The sequence below is a fragment of the Uloborus diversus genome, chromosome 6 (genome assembly GCF_026930045.1).
Source record: "Uloborus diversus isolate 005 chromosome 6, Udiv.v.3.1, whole genome shotgun sequence".
Lineage (NCBI taxonomy): Eukaryota > Metazoa > Arthropoda > Arachnida > Araneae > Uloboridae > Uloborus > Uloborus diversus.
The window spans coordinates 67,008,503-67,032,901 of NC_072736.1; the positions used below are offsets into that span (position 1 = coordinate 67,008,503).

General features: G+C 33.3%; 2 protein-coding genes across 3 annotated transcripts in view; both read left to right on the plus strand.

Moving 5' to 3' along the window:
• Nucleotides 1–1,709, plus strand: part of LOC129224284 (glutamate-gated chloride channel-like) — a 36,297-nt gene extending 34,588 nt beyond the window's left edge. Inside the window, exons 8-9 of one of the 2 annotated variants that reach the window (XM_054858713.1) lie at nt 463–803; nt 1,294–1,709. In XM_054858713.1, coding sequence (XP_054714688.1) covers nt 463–803; nt 1,294–1,491 — 539 coding nt within the window. In that variant the 3' untranslated portion in view covers nt 1,492–1,709. The remainder of the gene's footprint in view (nt 1–462; nt 804–1,293) is intronic. The other variant, XM_054858714.1, reaches the window with a different exon arrangement.
• Nucleotides 1,710–6,430: 4,721 nt separating this feature from the next.
• Nucleotides 6,431–24,399, plus strand: part of LOC129224492 (gastrula zinc finger protein XlCGF8.2DB-like) — a 30,928-nt gene continuing 12,959 nt past the window's right edge. Inside the window, exon 1 of the mRNA XM_054858954.1 lies at nt 6,431–6,685. The gene's annotated coding sequence lies outside the window, so the exon portion shown is untranslated. The remainder of the gene's footprint in view (nt 6,686–24,399) is intronic.

Consider the following 24,399-nt stretch of genomic DNA (forward strand, 5'->3'; position numbering starts at 1 on the left):
AAAAAACGGGATGGACGGGAAGGACGGTGGATGTATGAACTAACCTTTAAGCGGACAGACGTATGTTTTCCGAAAAGGAAAAAGCATTCGTATGCTGCGAACACACGTAAAGCACATGACAATACTCTCACCAATAGAGAGAACCCACTCATCTTGTGGAGACCAATGAAGCGCGACTCCCAACAGTACGGATGTCAAATATCTTGCTTCTCGTCACGTTGATGGGTTCCGTACAATACGATTTGCTGTCATGGCAACGCAGACCGAAAACTGGTTTCAGGGAGAAAAAGTCGGCGCTGACGTGCCGTACGAACGATGTCTGAATTATACTTTATTCCGATTAAAATGTCAGGGTCTCATGGTCCAAATGGCAAATCAGTCCCTGTCGATGACGACATATCGTTTTATCTTTTATTTAAGTAAAGAAAATTTGTGTTTTAATTCGTTTCCTTTGTGTTTCAGGAGAGTACAGCTGTATACAGCTTGACTTCCACTTCAGTAGAGAGTTCACGTTTTACTTGATACAAGCCTACATGCCGAGTTTAGCTTTGGTTTTGTTGTCATGGGTGATTTTCTGGCTCCGCCCTCTAACTTTGCGTCTTGGCGTCTGGGTGGGACTTCTGGTTGCTCTGATGCTTGTGACTGCTCATGTGGGCGACCAGAGCCCTCAAGTCTCTTACGTGAAAGCCTTGGATGTGTGGATGGGCAGCTGCGTCTGTTTTCTGTTCTGTGTTCTTCTTGAAATATGTGCCGTCAGCAATGCTCTTTCTGGAGATGAAGGTTTAGATGAAACCTTAGCTGAAGTAAGTTTTGCGCATGAGATTTCTTTTCCCTTTTGTGCCTTTAATTTTGATACATTTTTGAATCGTCTGAATGTTCCAGGATTATTTTCTTTAAGACTTAAGCAACGCCACTGCATATATTGATAGCTGATGCCTTAGTTTATAACAATATTTTATTAAACTTTCAAGCAAATCCCAAAAAATGCTTTTAAAAAAAATCCTAATACATGCTATGGGTTTGCTGAGTGGGATTTTGAGTAATTTGTTGTTGTTCCTTAATTAAGGGACTATTAAATTTCTAATTTTAAGTATTTTTTCATTTATTATTTACTCCCTTTGGCTTTACTTATTCTTTAAATTTTCATTATGTATTTTCTGCAGTTTCATTTACTTAAATGTTATTCATGTTTTCCCTTTTCTGCTTGGAAGGGGAAATAACTATTTTGAAAAATTGCTGTGCACTTATAACCACTGTTTCAACTGCATCAATTAAAGTTTTATTTTTGCCTAGAAGAACTCGATGGGCGTTGAAGAAAAAGGTGGTAAAGGTGATAGAGGAGGCCGGTTGACAAGTTATGCATCAACTCCTCTCAAATGGCTCAACAGGTACTCAACTAGAGCTCAACGGATCGATGCTGTATCACGAGTCCTGTTTCCAGCAACTTTTGCGTTTTTCAATTTCGTATACTGGATCACGTATGCTGCTTAGGGACTCCAAAGCTGCCTGTGCCGAAATATAATGTAGAAGCAGTGAAACTGCCCAGATACAGGAATTGAAAAAACAAAAAAGGACTTTTTGTTAATGCTATATTGAACTGATGTAATGTTTTAAAGCTTACTTTAAACTTTTTATACACATGACTGGGTGCCAATCAATGTGCCTTGTTCTTTGGAAGTGAATAAGTAAAAAATAAAAAATAAAACGTTTGGGAACATTCTTCGTTTCGATTATTCTTTTTTTTTTTTTTTTTTTGTAATCGTGAAAAATGCGATCTAATTTAGAATCGTTGCATAACACACACACATTAGGCCATTTATTCACACAAATAAAATATTCTTATTTTTTAAATACAACATCGGCATCCTGAATTATGTTACTTGATCAATAAATACATCGTTGCTTGAAAAGCATAGTGACAAAACTCAAAAAATATCGAAAATGAGATTTTTAATTGATATTACTTTTTAAAAAATTAACTTTTATGTGGAATAAAGACACAAGTCACAGATAGCAAAGTTGCCGGTAGATGGCAACTTTGATTAAAACCTAATTTGACCTAAATTTGATTAAAATTTCTAGGATCCCATAAAGGCTAGCACAAAAGCTGCATGCAGCAAACAAAGAATAAGCATTAACCATTAAACTCCTGAACTGTAATGCTTTCTTTTTTAATCCCTGACGCACAAAGGAAGGGGGTTATAAGTTTGACGTGTCTGTGTACCCGTCTGTGGCACTCTAGCACGTAAACGGATGGACCGATCTTGAAAGAAAAAAAAATTGTTCGAAAGGGGAGTTGATCGAGAGTGTTCTTAGCTAGGTTGCATCTTTCGATGACATTAATTAACGAAGATATTAATTCAAAACCTCTAAGAGGTTTTTCGCGATTTTTGCAGTGAAAACATAGTTAAAAAATTTGAAATTGAATACCAAAATAAAGAGGTTTTTTTCGGCATCTGATAATATATCTCATAGAATTCGAGTTATAACGTTTTTTTAAGCAGTTTTAATAACGGCTAAGTCTTTATTCACGCGAATGAACGAATACATTGTTAGACGACAACTCTTGATTCTACAGTTGCGACTCAGTCGGGATTTTTAAGATTTTTAATTTTATCGTTGCTTGTTTATATTATTTTTAACCCCCGACACGCAAAGGAAAGGGGTTATAAATTTGACGTGTCTGTGTGTGTGTGTATCTGCCTGTGGCACTCCAGCGTCTAAACGGTGGACTGACGTTGGAAAAAAAAAAAATTGTTCGAAAGGAGAGTTCATCGAGAGTGTTCTTAGCTAGGTTGCGTCTTTGGAGGACATTACTTAACGAAGATATTAATTAAAAACCTCTAAAAAGGTTTTCGCGATTTTTACACTGAAAATATATTTAAAAAATTTAAATTTTAATACCAAAATGAAGATAATTTTTTTCTAAACGTGATAGAATGTTTTTGGAACTTCCATGTTACATAGAATTCGCAACTCCAACGAACTATAGGGGGCACTGCAGTCACTGTCTAATGGCGGACGAAAAAACTAAAACGCACGCCGTAGCGTAGAAAACGCCAATAAGCCTACTAATGTTTGTTTGTATGCATGACTTTTTTGTTTTATTCTTTTTAAATTAATTTTCAAAGTCTTGTGGATATTCTGGCCCACGTAGAAAGAAATGAGAATTCAAGAAGCATTACTAAACGTCAAAGATTAATGCAAACTACGCAGTTCGTAGTTCTAAGCAGCTATTTCCACGATGTTGAATTCGATATTTATCAATTCTTGATAAAACTAAATAATAATTGTGGCCTGACAAGAACAACAATTAATGCAAGAAAATTCAATATGACATTACAAATTATTATCGAAAGAAGATGATACTTCTTTGCCTTGCTTGGCTAGCGCTTATTGTTTTGCATTTGTTGCTGAGTTATTTCTCTCGAATTCCCGAATCGGTTAATTTAAAATTTTTCTGTTTCGATTTTTCTAATTTCTGAGTTACGATTTAATTATGTCAAGTTATGCAAATCATCTACAGAATTCTTACGGATATATGGTGGTTGTTTTCTTTTCAGTTGATTGACCATTATTTCTTTTTAGTTATCGAATTCTGTAATCTTACTACCATTTTATTCCACTCATGATAAAAATGAAAAATGGTTTAACTAAAAACGCGAAATCTCGCCAAGGTTACTTTGCTCGCACAATACTAAAACTATAACCCTAAACAAATTTGGCGAAACCTTTCAGCTGAGAATAAAAGGAATAAAGTAAATTCTTTCTCGGTGAAACATTTTTCATTTTGTTCTACGATAATATATTCAAGAAAATATTTTGCATACCGTCCATTCCAACTAAATGCTGTTGTAAAAGATGGTTGGTTAAATTAATTTAAGATTAAAAAAAACTCATATTTTTACAAATTCATACAAAACAATAAATTTTTTTACCTTGTATAATCCAAGTTTGTTAATCCAGTTTTCGCTTTCACCATTTTCAATCAACTCATATTTTAGAAGGAAATAAGGAAAACTAACATTATTTTGAGAAGCTCGAGAATACTACTAAGGGACGAATTAATTTCTGTAGCTGAAAGCAAACTAAGACTCATCGATTGCGTTAATAAATACTCAGAACAAACTGCCTGTGTTTACGTCAACACACACACGTGGAACGCAACGTGGCAATGTTTTAGATTCATCGGCTGTTTTGTAAATCACCGCAAGGTAGCGTATTCGAGCGCTGGAGTTCCGAATACGAATTACAACGCTTTTTAAAGCATATTTTAATAACGGATAAGCCTTTATTCACGCGATTGATAACCAAATTCATTGTTGTCCGACAAGGAATTTAAATGCATTGATTTAAATTTTTTTATCTGTTGCCAGTTTCTATTTGCTGGCAAATAAAATACTTGAAATTTATTTTTTAATAGTATAAGGCTTATAAAAGGATTTTCAATTTTCCCTCTTGATTCTACATTTGCGATCCAGTCGGGGTTTTTTAAAACTTTTTAATATTAGTTATTATGATTTAAATGCTCGTCGACGTGCTTTCGTCTCAGGCAAAAATTTTCCTTGTAGCTTACGATCAACATTTTTGTGCAGTCAACTCGAAGTCTACAAACACAGGTACGCCTATAGTTGGGGAAAACCTAACCTGGTAGCGTCGTAATGCTGTGAGGCTCTGCGTAGCTCCCGAACAGAGAAATGAATTGCACAACGTTTACTAGCCTTTTTTCCGAATCTCTGTTAATACCACTCTGGGTGTATGTTTTTTATTCCTTAACAGCTGCTTTTTCTCCATACAAAGCCAGCCATCTGGCACGTGCAACTGATGCGATAAAAGGGGCCCCCCCATGCTCCAAGTCATTAAAAGTTAAATTATGTACTCTTACGTGGGCGATTGAGCAACCCTCTTATATGTTACTAATCACCCTCAAAATGTAATCGAAAACCCTCTCAAGTTAATCCCTCTAAAAATCCCGTTAGAACGAATTTCAAAAGACACCGCTAAGTTTCTTAGATGAAATAATGGTTCTTTCTTTCTTAACTTGAGATTCCTTGTCTGAACTCTGAACAATTGGTTTCGTATACGTTTTCAGTTTAAATATTCACTGGTCTTTTATTCTTATTCGGAAATGAAAAAACAGCGGAAAGGAACGTTACGTTGCTGTTTTACGGAATGTCTAATGGAAATCGAAAGTAAAATTAATTTGCTTGAAAAGCCGACCATATGAACTTAATTCTGTAATTAGGGTCATAATATAAAATTTATTATTCATAATAGAACTATGTATTACTATAGTTACTAAAAAAATTGCAAAGAAAAGACTGCGCCATAAACTCCCTTCTGGACCTGATTACTGAATAGGTCTTGGTCTATAGGGTCGACGTGGTGTCCGAATGGCTAAAATTGCTCTAGCTAATGACTAAAACTGTGAAATTTGACTACGCAGAGTCCCCTAAACTGGTTTTGAGGATCTATGGCCCCCCACTTTTTAGGGACCTCCAAACTGCTAAAATTGCTTTAGCTTATGACTACAATTGTAAAGTTTGACAACAGAAGGGGGGGGGGCACAAAAAAAGTTTTAGCAAACAATCACCTTTGTGGGGATTCCTGGTAGCAGAATTTCTAGATCGTCATAAGTATGACAAAATTTCCCTGAATTCTCTAGTAAACATTATTACAGTAGATCTCTGAATATCGAAAACGATATCCGGAAGAGGAAATTTGAGAATCCCACTTAAATTGGAATATTAAAAAAATCTCCATATCATGTATAGCAATATTGCACGCGTTAAAAAATGTAAACAATGCGTATTACTTCTGTGTTCAAGCATTAAATAAACGTGCATAATGCTTGTCTTCATTGAGATTTACTTCATTTTACAGAAAAAAAATAAGAGTACCAAATAGTTTCTTGCATCCAGTCCAGGTCCCTTTCTAATAAAGAGGCTTGCTTTTCCTCTATACTTGTCAATAAAAAAAATTTTTATATGCAGCTGTGAAGTTCAAAATCTGCTAAATTTTGACATTAGCCGTGACTATCAACTTTCATTTTTCGTCGCATTGGAGTCCCTGAAAGCGTTTTATTAAACGGTAGAGTCCTTTTTTATGAAAACAGGGACTCAAGGAGGAACTCTACCGTTTCCGAACGCTTGCGTTGGCACCGATGGTGCGACCGGTGCCTACTTTAGGAAGTACCCTTTTTTTCTCGTTTGAGATGTATGGAGTTTTGCCCTTTGTTCCCCAGCCCACCATTCATGGAAAATTTTGAAAAGAGGGGATGATGATCTGCGGTTGTTCCGGCATTTATTATGAGATCAAGAGAAGCCTTGTTTGCCAGCCTATTATTCATAACATGTTTCTCAAATATTTGGCAACAGCAACAGTTAGTATTAATTTTGTTTACGATTTCTCTGGCGAACAGCTGGTGGATGTCTATGTTTTCTAATGTTTCATCATTCTTCTACAATTTTGTACAGAAGTAATTATAAAAGTGAAATTTAATTTCTGTGAAAAACCTTTCAGTAATTGATGCTATCATAGTTCAGAAGGACTTGATATTTAGTTTTCTGTGTTGGTGTGATGATTTGTTAGATCGTTCAGAGACAAAACACCCAAGTAAAGTCTCTGTCGTGTCGTCATGCCTCGAATAGTTTTCTTTGTTTTTTTACGAATAGATATCTAAGAGGTAAGCTCAAATTGTTTTTGAAAGTTTTCTTGAATAAAAATTAAGCTTTAATTTAAAAAATTCGATTTCTTACAACTTTTCGGAGTCTATTTTTTGGTACGCATTTAGAAAATATCCTGATTTATTAATTTTTCAATCAATTAAGTTGATTCACGTATCGATATTAGTGTGTTCCCAGACATTTCTTGGAGGACGCTGCCCCTTTTAGGTAGGCTTGCCATATTTCTGAACTGTTCAACCGGGACACCGGAATGCCCTCCTTCCCCAGTGTCGTTAGTATTCAAAAGGAAAGGGTACACACCCCTGGCTGGTTTTTAGAATACTTTATAGGGCCGTTCGTTCTCAATGCTACGAGTAAATGGGAACCTAAAACGAGGGCAATTAGCTGATAAATTTAAAAATTTTACTTCTTGCATAACAAGTTAATATTTACAAATTATTCTAGCAAGAAGAAACGCTTTGAATGAGGAGTAAAAAATTGAACGTTATTTAACATTAACTTTTTATTGGGAAGGACTCTTCTTATAAAGTCTTCTTCTTTTTAAAAAAAAATCTTGTTGCAAAAATCTTTACAAAGTAATCCGGTATTAATTTTTCAAGTCAATGTTACAAAAGACTATAATCATCCCAGATAATCCTTCCCAGTCATTAAACTGATTTGACCATCTGTGATCAAATTTATCTTGTTCCGGGACATGAAGTAAACCTGCCTGGACACCGGGATCTTGTCTGAAAACCGGGATTGTCCCGGTCAAACCGGGACATCTAGCAAGCCTACTTTTAGGCAACCTTCGATCCTGCCTCTTTTTAACTAACGTCAAAAAGGAGGCGGTTATCAGTTCAAACGGTATGTATGTTTTTTTTTTTTGTCCGCTCACAGCGTCTCACCTAATGAACCAATTTTGATGATTCCTTTTTTAATGCATTGGGGATGGCTCAACTTAGGTCCAATTACTTTGTTTGACCATATTTGTTCTTTAGAAAAAAAGTTATAGGCAAAAAAAAAACAGTTAATTTAATGCAATTTCCCTATTAAATGATTTATTATGAAACTCATTGTTATAAAAGTTTGGTGCCGTATAACAGTAACATTAATAGTAATTGTAATAATAATTTTGAATAAAGACTTTTCTGGAGCAAGCATTAAGTTTCTTCAGTGTCATTGCTCCACAGTGGGGGGTAAACCTAACCTGAAAGAGAGGTGATGCAGCAATCGGGATCTGCTTAGCCTTCACAATACTACCGGTTTAGGTTTGCCTCAACTATACAGGATTGCATCACAAGCAACTTGTATGCTGTGAAATGCAAATTAGTTAGGGAAAATGTAATATTTAAATGGTTGTTATTAAATTAACACACAAATGAATTCCAGAGAGAAAACAAAGATAATTTTTTTAGTGCCAATCACTTAAAGTTTAAGGGGTGCTTATAGTTTTTTTTTTTTTTTTTTCAGTATGGAGCACTTTTATGAAAAAAATTTGAAGTATCCTGATGGCAATTTCTTACTTTTACTGAAATACCTACATTTACACTAAAAAGAATGAAATAAAAAAAAAATTTGAAAAAAAAAAAAAAATTGAACCAACTTCAAAATTGCTTTAACACTAGAACGACTGACATTTTCTGTATACTTAGAAAGACTGAAGGGGCCAGTGTGGCCCCTACCCATTTTTGGAGTAAATTTTTTTAAAAATTCTTCCTGAGGGAGTCCACATGCCTGATACACCTTCTTTCATGACTAAATAAAAACTTAGTACTTAATTGTTTTTAGTTTTTCTCTCTATACTGGGCAAAAGGTTGAATTAGTTTTCCTTTCTAAGAGCAATGGCCACCGTTAGGATGATAAGCAGTCGGTACTGTTTATAGCATTTGGATATCCAATCGGCTGCATAAAGAGGAAGTTACGGGTTAAACTAGAGTGAATGGCATTTTTTTTATGCTACAACAATTAGGAGAAAGGAAAAAAATTAATTTTTTAATTGTCAAAATGCTTAGGGGCCACTGTGGCCCCTCCCGTCTTTCTAGGTATAAGCATCAATATTAACAGTACTATGAGGTGAATGATTAAATGATTAAACAAGCATTCAAATAGTGTCATATAATGAAAAGTCAGAAAATTCCATTAAGTTCCGTTAGGTATTATTCGAGTTATTAAACAACAAACTGCGCGAGGGGCCACACAGGCCCCTCCGTCTTTCTAGTGTTAAAAAGTGAAAAATTTTTTTATTCTTTAAACACCATCGATATTACTTTTAAACATAATTTTTGAAGTTGGCGCAAAAACGATAGATAAGATCATTCATAGCTATAACTCAACTACAACTATAAATTTAACCAGGCCTAGTTTCTTCACTCCCACATACATTATGCATTGATGACAGCATATTCGAGTAATGATATAAATGTTTTGTTCCTAGCTTCGGATGATTTTCTGAAAAAAATCTGAACGAAGCATGGTTTCACTGGATTTTACTTTTTGTTTTTGCGCCAACTACAAAAATTATGTTTGAAAGTATTATCGATGGTGTTTAAAGAATAAAATTATTTTTCACTTTTTAGAGCGATTTTGAAGTCTGTTCAATTTCTTTTTCAATTTTTTTTTTTTTTTCATTTCTCAATGCGCCCTCCTTTCCCCTTCAAAATGTATCAACACTTGATCATAAAAGTAAATTTTATTGCTCGAAAGGTAAAAATTCAATCCAGCATCGTTTTGAAAAGGTCTCTAATCTATTTGTCCTCTAGAATGTGTTTGAAGATTTTACTACAAAATTTTGAACCTTTTTACAATTGAATTCTTTTGAAAAAATGCCTTTTTACTTGAAGAAATGCTCTTTTATCAAGAACTCTAGATTTAGAACTAATACTTATCTATTTCAATATAGAGAGCAAAAACTGCTTTGTGAATAGTAGTGATGCCACTCTTCATCTAAAGTTAGTTTTCATTTAAATTTTAATTTGTACATTCAAAAGGTCATATCTCAGAAGCACCAACTAATATCCAAGGCCTTACTAGCAAATTTTCATGCCCAGGGTACTTTTCAAACCTTCTTTGGACCGCAGTTTTACATTGTATACAGTTGACTCTTGGTATCTCAAAGTACTAGAATCCAAGAAGAATATTTGGCGTAACCAAAGTTCAAGATACCAGAAAATTAAAATGATTTCTTTTTTGAGCCACTCGTAATGATTATTAAAAATGCACAAGTGCATAAAAAAGTACAAAAACTTCTAGTTTCTTTTCTATAAATACAAAAATAATACTCTACTAATATTAATTACAAATTTATAAACAAGAATATCATTACAAATTTCACTTTCTTTGCTCATTTTTCTAAAAGTAATGCATACAGCAAGTCATTAAAAATTGAGTGTCTAAATTCAGTGGTTGGTCAAAATTTTTCAAGTGAGCAATTCAACTGGTTTAGCCTTCTCCCAGGGGATATTACAATCAGCAGTCTGCGACACAGAATTTAAAAAAAGTCTGCTACGGCGATTCTCGACCAGTGATCGGCCAGACCAGGATGAATTTGCAGGTATATTTGGCCGATCTCTAGAAATTTTTGCTCATCCACAAAAAAAAAAACAAAAAAAAACCCAGCATTCCTTCACATTATGTATTTGCGATAGATCCCTACTCGCTGGGTTTCTTTTTCCCGCAAATAGAATGGAACGAACATGGAGAAGAAATTCGCACCCGTCATATTATCTAGTAATACATATCCAAGGGGGAAAAAAAGGTAATTGGGATGCAGTAATAAAGGGTTTAAGTTATGTTTATAGTGCATAACCATTATGGTATTTTTATTTCTTATCAATATTAAGTCATGGAAAGTTGTGATCTTTGTATTTTTAGATGAAGTATTGCTATTTCATTTAGGATTTTTTTTCTGTGTGTGTGTGGGGGGGGGGATGTGGCTTTACACAAAACAATCATGTTTCTCAAATGTAAAATATGCTTGAGTTAAGCCTTTAAAAAAATGACTGCAACACACAGACAATTAGTACCATGATGACGAAAATAACTCTCTAATCTAGATCTGCACATTATTTGCTGAATACCAAATGCTCCTTTAAAATTCAATCCAAATATTCGGCCAAATACCAATTTGGTTAAAAGTATTTATCTTTAATATTTGTATGATAGCTATTTGAAATAGAAAATATTTTATTGATTTTGTGTCTTTTGTGTTAAATGCATTAAAACCCTAAATTTATCTACATCAATTATAATTATTAATTTAAAATAAATAAGAAATGAAATAAACCATTCCAAAAGAGGGAAGCAAATTAATATGACGTTTGGCTAATTTGGTTTGCATTCATCTGCAATTCTGCACAAATTGATAATTAATTTCTATCCTGATTTGTGGTTTGGTTATGTATGATCGAGCTAACATGTTATAAATAAGAATCTCTCATTAAATTTACATAAACAGTTACAAATAGGGTGCAATATGGAAATGCAGAATGCCTATGTTGTTTCACAAGAATTTACCATCACTCAACTTAGATTACAATAATTTAATTGAATGGTTTTTAACAATTGTGAATATTTCATACCCAAAAACTTCTGAAATTAAAATACTAGGTACTAAGTTTTATGTCTAAGGGCTGTGCCCTTGATGTATCATTTATCATTTTTATTTTATTTTATTATTTTTTTTTTTTGTGAAATGAGGTTGGAAAATGTTTGTGAAATGAGTTAGTGAACATCTCTTAATTGACTTACCGTTTATGAGCAATTAATATTCCAAGGGTTTTCTTTTTTTTCTTTTTTTTTAGTAATAATGTGGTTATGAAATATGACAGTAGATTTTTTAAAAAATGAAAAAGAGCAAAATTTCGGCCAACATTTACCTAAGTACTTTTTTTTACATTAACATTACTTTGAATGTGATAATTTTAATAAGTAAGAATTTCAGTCAATTATGTAGTGTGGTTCACTTGACATTGTATAAAAAAAAATGTTTGTTTACCAGTTTTCTCGAATATTTCAATTTGTTTACTATTCGGTTGTTGAATATTAGTATTCGGCCAAACTGAATATTTGGTTTCTCTGCCGAATAAGCAGTATACCAAGTACTAGCTGAATATTTGGTACTTCTCTATCCTAAGTAAATAGTGAAAGCAATGAGCTATACTAATTCTCGTCGTCAAGATAATGTGAAAAATCCAAGGAACCTCAACAATGATCAAGTGAGGGTAGTACGCAATTTGTGATTTTTCAAAAAAGGAAGAAAAAGAAAACATTCAGCTACTATCACAGATCACAAAACATCCAGCATCTATTATAAAACATCCAGCATCAAGCACACAACATCTAGCATCCAGCCCTTGGTGTTTAACGTCTTGAATTAAAGTTTTGTTTTTCACGATCATGAATTGCAATTGGACCCTACTCATTGAGCTTCTTGTTTCTGCAAATGGCTCCTATCGCAATCATAATTATGATTAACATAATTCAAATTCCAGTTGTCAAAGTTCATATTAATGCCAGGGTCTGGATGCTACATGTTACGTGCTGGATGCTGCTTTTGGCTAAAGAGAGTCGGATACAAATACAGTTGATTCCACGAAACATGGACGCCATCGTCCAGGAGGCTCAAAAGTGACCCGGAACGCCAACTTCAATTCAGAGAAGACAATCAGCCTTTGGTAATTACTCAAAGAAATGACTGTTGTGTGTATCACATGACTTCCTTTTCCTCCAATTTAATGTCATTTCCCCATCACTGGCAATTTCAATGTGATTCAATAGTTGACTCTCTAAATATCACCAACAATGGCCAAATTGAAATCAGATTTAAAAAAAAAAGAAACGCCAAATTTGTCTCCAAGATGGTGATATGTCAAAAGACTGGCGATATATCGCCAAGTGTCTGCCAAATTATAACACCACTTGAGTCTGCATTAAAATTAACATTGATTTCCCCCCAAAAAGGTGTAAAAGACCCCGTTTGGAGCATCTGAATGCAACCAAAAAGGGAGGGGCACAACTAGACCCCACTAGGAGTTTAGGTACCAAATTTCAACTTTCTAGGACATACTATTCTTGAGTTATGCGACATACATACGCATATACATACGGACATCACGAGAAAAGCCGTTGTAATTAACTCGGGGAATGTCAATATGGATATTTCGGGTGTCTATACATTCTCAGGCACTTATCTGCTTGTGGTTGGGTTGAAAAAAAAACTCAACGTTAATTCGGGGGTGAGCAAAATGGAAATTAAGGCCAAATTTTGAGTGAAAATTTTTTCGCGAATACAATACTTCCTTTTTTGTAAAAGGAAGTAAAAAAAATCAGCATTTGTTTTTACAAATGGAGAAGAACTTTGCTGTCATATTATGACTGGTGATTTTCTAGATTGTGTAGTATGAGGTATATGCATAAAAAAGGGATTGTAATTAAGATATTGTAATAAAGATATGGTTATTGTGACCAGTAAGATTATGATTACAGCGTACACCATAGCCGTATTTTTGTTTCATTCATCTTAAATGGAAATTAGTAAACTAGAAATTTTGTATTTAAATTAGTTTTGTTATTTCAGTTCATCCATATAGGTCTTTTATCTGAAAAAAGGTTTTGGCACCCTTCCCCCTTAAGTTTTTATTGTAAAATCTGCTTCAGTTAAGTCTGAAACGAAAAAAAAAAGGAATGTTTGCAAACCGCAAACAATTTGCAACCATGATAACCAAAATTAGTCTTTGAATAAATATTAAAAGCCGACTTTTTCTCATTGGTCATGATAATCTGATGAAGCAAAGGAACATCAACTGTGTTACTTCGGTCTAAAAAAAAATCCCCCCCCCCCCAAAAAAAAAAAAAAAGTGCAAGAATTAATAAATATTAATTTTTATGAAATTCTTCTTTATTAAAATATGTTGATAAAGTATTTTCATACTGAGGCTTTTAATTTTTTTTACTCCGATAAAAAAATTGTAATCCTAAATGCATTAAACCAGGAGAAATAATGTCTACAATGGAAAACATAATGATTTTCTGAAAACCTACTTGTCCTGTTTCTATAATTGTTGTCACTGACTCATCAGGTAAATAAATTACATGATTTGTAGTTTTTTAAACAATTTTAAACAAAATATGCGTTGACCTTTTGTTTTTTAAAGTTATGTAATGTACATCAGACTTGTAATTCATTAATTCATTTATAGATACTGCAAAATACTTTCTATGTTTAAAAATGTGATTTTAATTTTACTTTTTTATTTATTGTAAATAGCTATGATTATGAGGAAATTAATTTACAATTATTTATTCTTGATTATAATAATAATAATATTAATTGCAAATAATTATTTGTAATTAATAATGTGTGAACTATCACAGTAAATTATTTCTTTACTTACCTACACCAAGGCCCATTTACGTATTGTATTTTTTTATAACAGTTAAAGATTTTCAAACAATATTCTCCTATAGTATCTATGTATGAGGAAATAAAATCACAAGATTTTACTCTTAATTATTTAATCAATTACGAAGAAATTAGGTACAAATATGAATATTAAACAATTCTTAACAGTTAATTGATAAAATCTTTACGATTTTCCTAAAATACAATTGTTTTTCTTTAAAATAGTATTTTAACCAAATAAACCCGGTTTAAACCAAAAAAACCTGGTTTAAAAAAAAAAAAAAAACTGAGTTTTTTGGGTTTTTAAAAAAATAAATAAATAAATAAATTTTTTACCAACTCTGTTTTTCAAGAACACGCGAGACACATATTCTGCATCATACCGTCTCTGCTACCGGAGTCATGGGAACGTTTTATTACTGATTATATCTACCATTTTTTACTAAGTTGTAATAAAACCACTGAAAATAACTTATCTTTAAGTAAGGCTTAAGAAAATGTTAAATAACAAGAAATCTTCAGACTTTCTCAAGAGTTGGTGACGCGCATCAGCTGCATCTTTGCTGTCGCTGCTACCGGAGTCATGGGAACGTTTTACTAATTATGTATCTACCCTTTTTTACTAAGTTATAATAATAAAACCGCTGAAAATAACTTATCTTTAAGTAAGGCTTAAGAAAATGTTGAAAAACAACTAGTGGATTTCAGCTTTCTCTTGCAGATGGTTATCTGATAGTATAGAGACAGTCGTCGCTCGATGGACCGGTGTCAATTATATTAATGCTAATGATATTTTTTATTTTAATTTATGACCAACAAATAGCACCTATGGTCCTTCAATTCCTAGAATGGAATCACATGGTATAGTTATATTGAACAAATTTTATTTTAGAAAGTCATTTCAGTAATGCTTAGTAGTGATGTGGATCGGGTGAATGACTAATAGGTAGGTAAATATTTTTGGGGTATAATTGCAAAAAACAAAGTATGCTGAATGGTTGGTAAAATTTTACCTGGTTGTGAAATAATAGATAAAACTGATACATACACAAGGTTGCTACCCTAGTCTGAGGGAAAATTTCCCTATACAAATCTGCAGCATTAAACATTGAACAATCACTAATATTGTACAGGCTCTACAAACATTAATATCCTAATAGTTTCATCACGAAAAATAAATAAATAAAGGTAAAGGGGAGAAAAGAATTCACTATAACTGAAACAATTGTACAGTGCCTGAATATTTATATTTATTTTTTTAATTAAAAAAAGACAACATAACAAAAGGGTTTTTTAAAGTTGTCTAACCTCATGCTCTGTAAATAAAATTTACAAAATTAAAGACGCCTGTCAAATAAAACATTAAATAACTTTTGCTTTCATCATAGACATTTTAATATTTATAAAAAAAAAATAACAATATTTTTTTTGGTACCTCATATGTTTGGGTATTGATATTTTAAATTTCTATTGATTTCACAGTCATAAGTTTCATTTTTCTTTTCATCAAGTAAATTTTCAATGCTATTTAGATTTATTTGACCCTTTTTCTTTTTTCTGCTTCTCTAAAGCTTCATAATCATGATATCTCATACATGCGTGTAATTCGTTCGTTTGGAAGTAGAGTGCCACAATACGAAATTTTTAATGGTCTTTTTTTTTCACTTAAAGGCCTTCAAAGGACATTATCTTATTTGGAAAAAAAATGACAGATTTTTTTTTTGTTCTAATATTAACCACTGGAGAGCACAGCAAACTTACATTTCTTAGTGCAAACTGCCCGAAGAGGTCAACTTCTAACGCTTCTCCTATATAAAATTTCATTTCTTCGTTTTGTGGCACTTTTCCTCCAAATGAGCGAATTACACTGGTCGACACAAATTTTGTTTCTGGCTTCTGAGTATTAAATTGTTGTTTGCTTTATGATTCTCAGAAAGGAAAAAATAATTATTTTCATCAAAGTTTGGTTTTGTACTTTTGTAGAAACTAGAGGAATTTTTTTTAATTCGAAAGTGAAATACATGATTTTTTTACGACCCAAGTAGAAAATTTTTTCCTGAAATTTAGTGCTTTTAATTTAAAAATAATACAATAAATTATAGCACATAAACGTAAAATAATAAAAAATCAAGCTCAAAAATTAATAGTTTGGTGATTTTGTTTTGTTTGTATGGACTGTCTCCCCCATGTTAAACCCCAAATATAATCTCTCATCATATTCTCATAACACTGACCTTGGAAACGATTTTCAAAGTCTATCCTTGGGGGAAAAAAGGCTCTCCTTGCTCCTCTGAGTAAGCACCCATATCTTTAAATTGGTCCAGGTGAGCCTGAGCATGTAGCATAACTAGCATATGAAGTATACGAGACATTCTACAGCCCATAAATTTAAAGCTTTTGGACGATGCTTATCCGTTCAATTTAGGTAACGTTTAAACTGATACAGAGAACATCTTATTTAAAATAATTCTTTTATTTACATTATGTACAAATGCCGCTTCTTGGCTAGCAAACAACTGAAGAGAATATAATTGAAGCTTTGATTGCATTAAATTAAGGTTGTTAAGACAAAATCATAGTCCTTGGACGTTATAAAGAATAAATGAAAATGTTACTTCCAGGTGGTTCCAGTCCGTGGTATGAGGAATAGGTACCGTTGAGGGTTGACTTTTCCGAACTAAAATAGAAGGGCCGGTTATACTCCAGCGACCTATGGATTATGCGCACAATGCGGCTTATAGGAAATACCTCGAAACAGTCCAATCTACTACTGCTTGATCTATGAACGAACTGAAGACGCCCACACATAGCACAACTCGCGCTTTTATCCAGTTCACAGCGTATGACGTTGAATCTCCTAATTTGCATTTCAGGGCGGAGACTCTCCATGCTCCCTCGCGTTGAATGACAATCCAAAATTAAATTCTTCATAGGGCAAGGCTACTATTTTCGTAATTGATCGTTTGTAGACAGCAGATGAGGTTTTCACATCGACGACACTCTCACTAAACCATCAGCTCCAGGGTAGACTTTGGTTATCCGGGCGAGACGCCAATGCAGAGGCGGCCGGTTGTTCTCCCTCAGCAGCACCAGTTGACCCACTTTGACGTTTGAAGTCGCCTTACGCCACTTGCATCTCTGTTAGGAACTCTTGAGACCATCTGTTCCAGAACCTGTTACGAATACATTGCACTACTTTCCATCTACAAGAAAAAGCAGAATTAGTTTCAGCAGAATATTGTTCAGGAAAAGACAGAAGGGGTGCACCTATTAAAAAGTGCCCTGGTGTAAGAGGCTGTAAGTCCATCGGGTCAGCAGACAAAGGGGTTAAAGGCCTGCTATTTAAACATGCTTCGATTTGAATCAATAAGGTTGAAAGTTCTTCGAAATTAAGAATAGCAGAATTAGACGCCTTGATTAAATGCTTTTTCATAGTCTTTATGTTTGATTCCCATGATCCCCCAAAGTGAGGAGTAATGGGAGGGATGAAATGCCAGTTTATGTTTTCTTCTGTGGCATAGTTTTGAACATCTTCTGAAGAACAAATAAGTGCTTGATCCTGTAAATAATTTCTTGCGCCTTTGAAATTTGTGGCGTTGTCACTAAAAATATCAGAAGGCTTTCCTCTTCTGCCAATGAATCTACGAAGGCAAGCCAAAAAGGCTCCCGTGCTTAAATCCGATACAACTTCTAGATGTATTGCTTTAGTAGAAGAGAACACGAATAATGCGATATAGCTTTTCAAAGTTACTTTTGACCGCTTAATATTAGGTTTCGTAATTACTGGACCAGCGAAATCTAATCCACATTTTGAGAAAGCTCGAGCAGGAATTACCCTTTCTTTGGGTAAGTTTCCCATTAGCTGCTTTGAGTTTAAAGAATTAGCTTCTAAGCATACGATACACTTTTGAATAATATTTCGAACAGCATTCCGACCAGATATAATCTAAAAATTTTCTCTAATCAAGAATAAAGTTGTTTGAACACCAGCATGCATAGCTTTTTGATGAAAGTACTCGATTAAAAGTTTTGAAAAATGATAATTTCTTGGAAGCAAAATTTGATGTTTTTGATCTTCACGCAAATTTGAATGTTTCAGTCTGCCCCCAACTCTTAGAATTAAATTTTCATCAAGGAAAGGACTGAGTGGTAAAAGTTTGTGTGTTGAAGGTAGTGATTGGTTTTTCAATTTACGTATTTCTAAATTGAATTCTTCATCTTGTACAATTTTAATCACTCGAGAAATAGCTTCCGATTTTTCTTTAGATGTTAAAAACCCAAACTTGCGCTCTTCTGCAATAGTTTTACAGTTCTTTATGAACCTCAAACACCAAGCCGTAATTCTAATTAGTTTAACATAACTTGAATAATTTTGAATGAATGGACTTGACTCTACTTTCAAACAACCTAGTACGCTATCCGATTCTTCTTGTTCTTGATCCGGTTCTTTAGCGGGGTGAAACAATGCGCTTGAATTAATGCTAAAATTTGGGTCAGAAAGCCAAACTGGACCTTTCCACCAAAGTTTATGTTCTTTTAACTTAGATGGCAGAATCCCTTTGCTGGCGCAATCCCCTGGGTTATCTTCACTTCTTACGTGAAACCAATTTTCAATCGAAGTTAGTTTTTGAATTTCTGATACTCGATTTGCGACAAATACTTTCCATCTACGCGATTCCGATTTTATCTAGTCTAAAACGATTTGCGAGTCTGTATAAAAGTAATCGAAATCTGTTGCAATCAAAATCCGATTCTTAATGCTTTTATACAAACGACTCAATAATACTGCAGAACAAAGTTCTAATCTCGGTAAAGTGATTTTCTTTAAAGGAGCAACTTTAGTTTTCGCTACTAGAAAACTGACCTTAATTTCACCGTTTTCCAAACGGAAGCATAAATAAATTACTGCCGAGTAAGCTTTTTGAGAAGCTTCACAAAATGCATGAATTTCAACGGATTTTGAAATTGAACATTTATCTTTCAAACTTCGCGGGATTTGAATTTCTTTCAAATGCATAAGTTCCGATGCGAATTTTTGCCATTTGCTCATAATCTGTTCTGGTAAATTTTCATCGCAGCCTATTTTCTCGGACCACAGTTCTTGAATTAAAAGTTTTGCTAGTAGGGTTGTAGGTGCTAGAAATCCTAGTGGATCATAAATTTTAGCGATATTGGAAAGTAATTGTCGTTTATTCTTTAGTAGTGGTTCCCGCACGGCTTTGCCCGTAATAGAAAAATTAAAAGGTCTTTTGGTTCGCCTGTATATTTACAAATAATGTATGGTGAATTTTCTCGCCAATTGGCTTGTACCCTTGTTACGGTTCCACGTTATGATAATTTCGTATCTCGCCAATTGGCTTGTGTTCATGTTACGATCCCACGTTATGATAATTCCGTAATTTACTTGTCCATCTTATAATATTTTTGTTCTTAAAATTGGAATAGAAAAAGAACCACATCGAATTTTCGAACCCCCATGCTACAAACTAACTTTGTGCCAAATTTCATGAAAATCAGCCGAACGATCTAGGCGCTATGCGCGTCACAGACATCCTACAGACATCCTCCGGACAGAGAGACTTTCAGCTTTATTATTAGTAAAGACTTCGCTTGATGGCTTGATTTGTATTCTAAAGTAATCTGTGATAGGATCCCACTCAATACCTAGTACCTTAATAGAGTGTTCTTCCCCTAATTCTTTAGGACAAATAGTCGCTTTTAAGTCTTCGGGCAAGAATTCTATTACCTTCGGGTCATTTGATAACCACTTACGCAAAGAAAATCCACCTTTTTTCATAAATTCATTCATTTCAAGGACGATATTTCGAGCCTCTGATGTTGAATCCGCGCCTGTAAGTAGATCATCCATATAGAAATCTGTTTTTACGATTTCCGCATCTTTAGGGAATAAAGACTGCTCATCTGCAGCAAGTTGCGGAATAGTCTTTACTGCTAAATAAGGTGCACATGCAGTGCCGTATGTGACTGTTAAAAGCCTGTAAACTTTGATTTCACTAGTTGAATCGGTTCGCCAAATAATTCTTTGGAAGTCACAATCTTCCTTAGAAACTGTTATCATTCTAAACATTTTCTCAATATCCGCGGTTAGTGCGATTGAATGAGTTCTGAAATTCATTAGAATAAAACTTAAATCTAACTGAAGTTTAGGACCCTTTTGTAGAATATCGTTTAGGGATATGTTTTCTGACGATTTTAAAGAAGCATCGAATACTACTCTAAGTTTAGTAGTTGTGCTTTGCTCTAGAATCACATCATGATGAGGCATGTAAAAAGATTTAGAATTTAGCTTTTCATTTTCACCCAGCTAGAAAAAGTTTGCACAAAAAGTGCAAAAAAAAGTGCACAAAATCTAGGCATATTTGGCACCTCTGTTTTGTGCACAAAAAGTGCAAACTGAAATGTGCACAAAAAGTGCAAACTGAAACCGTGCAAAAAAAGTGCACAAAATCTGAGCATATTTGGCACCTCTGTTTTGTGCACAAAATGTGCAAACTGAAAGCGTTCTAAAAAAGTGCACAAAATCTGAGCATATTTGGCACCTCTGTTTTGTGCACAAAAAGTGCAAACTGAACTGTGCACAAAAAGTGCACTGTACATACAGCACACTGTACAGCTAAATTGTACAATACTTTTCATATGCAATCACAATGCTCAGAATTAATGCACTTTTTTACGTAATGTTTTCACTGTGTAGAGAATACTTTTAGTCCACAATATTTAAAATGAAAAAAAAAAAAAAAAAAAAAATTGAAAATTAAAATTTCTTAATTTCAGCATGTTTATTAACAATAAATTTATTAAGGAGACCATATCAAAAATATTGTTCAATTTTTGATGAAATATGAGAAATTCTAAAATAAAGCCTGTCATGAAGTGGAAATCATCTTCTTTGTTACCAAAAAACTTATATCTGTTTATTACACCTGAAATTCAGCAGCAGTTGTTACTGCAGTTGTAACTTTTTATTGAATGCATTAATAATTTAAAGTTGAACAAAATATACATTTTAACTTACTAACATGTATGGCAACAATGTCCTTCATTCCAGGAATGATGCACCCCCTCCCCCAAGCAAAGGAGACCCCAAAGTTGAGGTCAATAAACCCTTTAAAATGTCTATGGCATAATCTGAATGTTAACCCACAACCTGTTGCGGGGTCTGTTTGGGGAAAGATCTTTCTAAAATAAATTAAAACATACCAAGCCCGGCAACAAAACTCCAAAATTTGGAAAAATGTACGAACCACTGTGTTATAACCCAAATTTAATGCTCTTTCTTGCCACAAAAGGTTTTCTTGTACATGCTGATGATATAAAAACGATATAATCAATGGTGACACATTAAAATTTCATAATTTAGAAGCAAAAATTTCAAACATTCAGTATGCATTATTAATTTAAACAACAAAAAGTAAATAGCAAGCGCCACGTCATTTTTTGCAAATATTGTAACATTTGAGTTCAAATCACTTAAAACTACTATTGTGTAGACGTTTATTCTTCAATATTTTTTCATCTGTTCGTGTCAGTTTTGTTGGTGTATCAGTGGCGTACCAAGACAGATGGGGGCCTGGGGCGCTACTCGAAATGGGGGCCTACCTGGTATTAAAACTGAAGTTTCTCAAACTATGTGTATGTACCATATATTACAATAATTATTTTAAGTGGTACATTTTTACATATTTCAGTAGTGTTGGTTTGATTTCGGACACTGTTGTAAATACCACAGCAAAACACATGGTTTTAAGTAAAATTAAGTAAATACTATATTTTTAATAAAATTGTGCTTTTTCAGAAAATATCAAAAACAGAAAAAAGTCCTAAAATTATATTGTATCTTAAAAATTTATTGCATCGGAACATCCAAGTACAGTGAACAGAAACGTTTAGGCATTCCAGATTTAATTAATTTTAGGATAAAAATTTTCTTTTACAGAAAAAAACCCTTTACTATTCCTTTGAGTAAGACACACCAGTTAACTATTTACCTGATAACATCACCTAATCTCAGAGAAAAATATTTTTAAAACATGCTTACCTAAATAAGGATGAAATTCACACGTTCACAGTCTAAATAAAATTTTTCTGCTAGGTCTCACTCACAAAAAAAAAAAAAAAAAAAAAAAAAAAAAAAAAAAAAACGCTCTTTATGTTCTTCAGACAAAAAAACTCTGGTGTGACCCTGTACTTGCCTGGCGCGTTTGGTTGAAGTGGAGAAAACGCTCCGCGCGTCTTCGCTGGTAGAATTAAAAATATTTAATGTTCGACAGAAATTAAGACAAAAAAATTTTGCGTATGCGTGGGTCTAACTAACTAATCCGATTTCTAAAGCGAAGGGCGTAATTTCCCCCGATTAGTAGTGTATGAATTAAGACTAGACCATCGTAGTCTTAATACACAAAACAAAACATAAAACAGATATTTTAGCTGTATACTGTAATGATTAAAAATTATAAACGTGCATCTGTTATGCATTAGTTTTTTTTTTATAAGTTGTTTGAAAAAAAAATGCATAAAACTTTGCTGAAAGCACTTAACAAAATAAAAGCAAATGATTTTTATAGGTTTAGTTAAATTAAAAATAAATTTGGGGCCCCCATTAAATTCGTGGCCCAAGCGCTCATGTACCTTTGCACACTAGGACGGGTCACTGAAAAAAAGTTATATTTAACAAAATTTATGATATATACTCGCATATATAGGTAACTGATTAATATTTCTAATCATGATGTATATGACAGATCTACTGGAAAAAATAAGATACAATTTCGGGGCTTATGTCAAAGCGGGGCGTGTGGGACATAATTTGCCCTCTCTTTGTTTAGGCAAGAGTCACTGATAAAATATTCATTCTACATAAAAAGTCAACTTTTTATTTATCTAAACCAAGACATAAGGCACGTCTGGCGAAAAAGAAAACGAATTAAAATTTTGGAGCCTATGTCAAAGCGGGGCCTGGGTATCATAAACTCTCCATTGATCCCGAAGAGGTATTGATTGTATCCCTGAACAAATATTTGGTCTTTAAAAAAAATTATGATTTATTAAGCCAACTTGTTTAAGCATTCAAACCAAGATATGCGACAATATTGGTGAAAACCAAAATTTGAAATTTGGGGGCCTATGTCAAAGCGGGGCCTGGGGCGGACCGCCCCCTCCGCCCCCCCTTCGGTACGCCACTGTGGTGTATAGCATAGAAAATCTAGTGTGTTATCTATATAACTCACTGCGTGTTACTGGATTCCATGGTTTGAAAATAAATTTTGATAACTGTCGGATATTTTCAAATTTAAGTAATTAAATGTATTGTCAAATTGCTGCTGTTTATTTTCTTACATTATTCTTATAGTATATAGATTTAAAATTAATGTTTCTTTCATTACTTATACATACAAACCTGTTTTTATGCGGTGGATGGGGACCACATAAAAAAACACCATTAAAAATATTGTTCGAAACTTCACCAAGTTAGAAAAAGTTGTTTTTGCAACGCAGTTTAAAAAAAAAATGTGGTGGATAGAGACTGCATAAAAAAAGTCTCACGTAGAAAATAACTCCAAAAGTTATCTTTAAAAAAAATCAAAATAAATCAAGTGATGATAATTTTGCCGACTCCCGAAAAATTTCCTGAATAAGGAAATTTTTGGGAGGTCAGTGGCTTCCCATCGGGATGCCCCTGTCCTCACTTGAAGATATTACCTCACACTTGTTTCATAAATAATTTTCATACACCGCACAAAACAGGTTTGATTATAAATAAACATGTATTTAATGTAAAAGGTTATGCAATTAAATGGTATCAAATATAGCTGATATCTACAATTTATGAAATATGATAATTTAACATTATATAAGAATAAAATATAGCATAACTACAATTGATATTGGCTATATTTTGGTTATTGACTGCAATATTTATATACTCTATGAAATTGATTAAATATACACAAAAGTCTTGTAAAGAATTATACAGTATCATGTACACAAATATAATATTTTATGTAATATTAATGCATGAAAAACTGATTTAAAATTATAGGTTATATAAGTATAGTTTTATTGATTATTGCTTATATGTGTTTTAATGTTTATATGTAATTTAGAATTAATGTTTACAATAAATTTTATTAAATTTAATCGAGTTGCTTTCGCAACAGCAACAAACAAATTTAACAAAATTATAAATTTTAGAAACTGAAAAAAAAAAATGCAATACTTGTCCGTGCACAGCCGTCAAACACATTTTCTTTTTTTCTTATCAACCATTAATTTTACATGAGGCATTGTTAATCTATGTTTGTGTTGTTACAA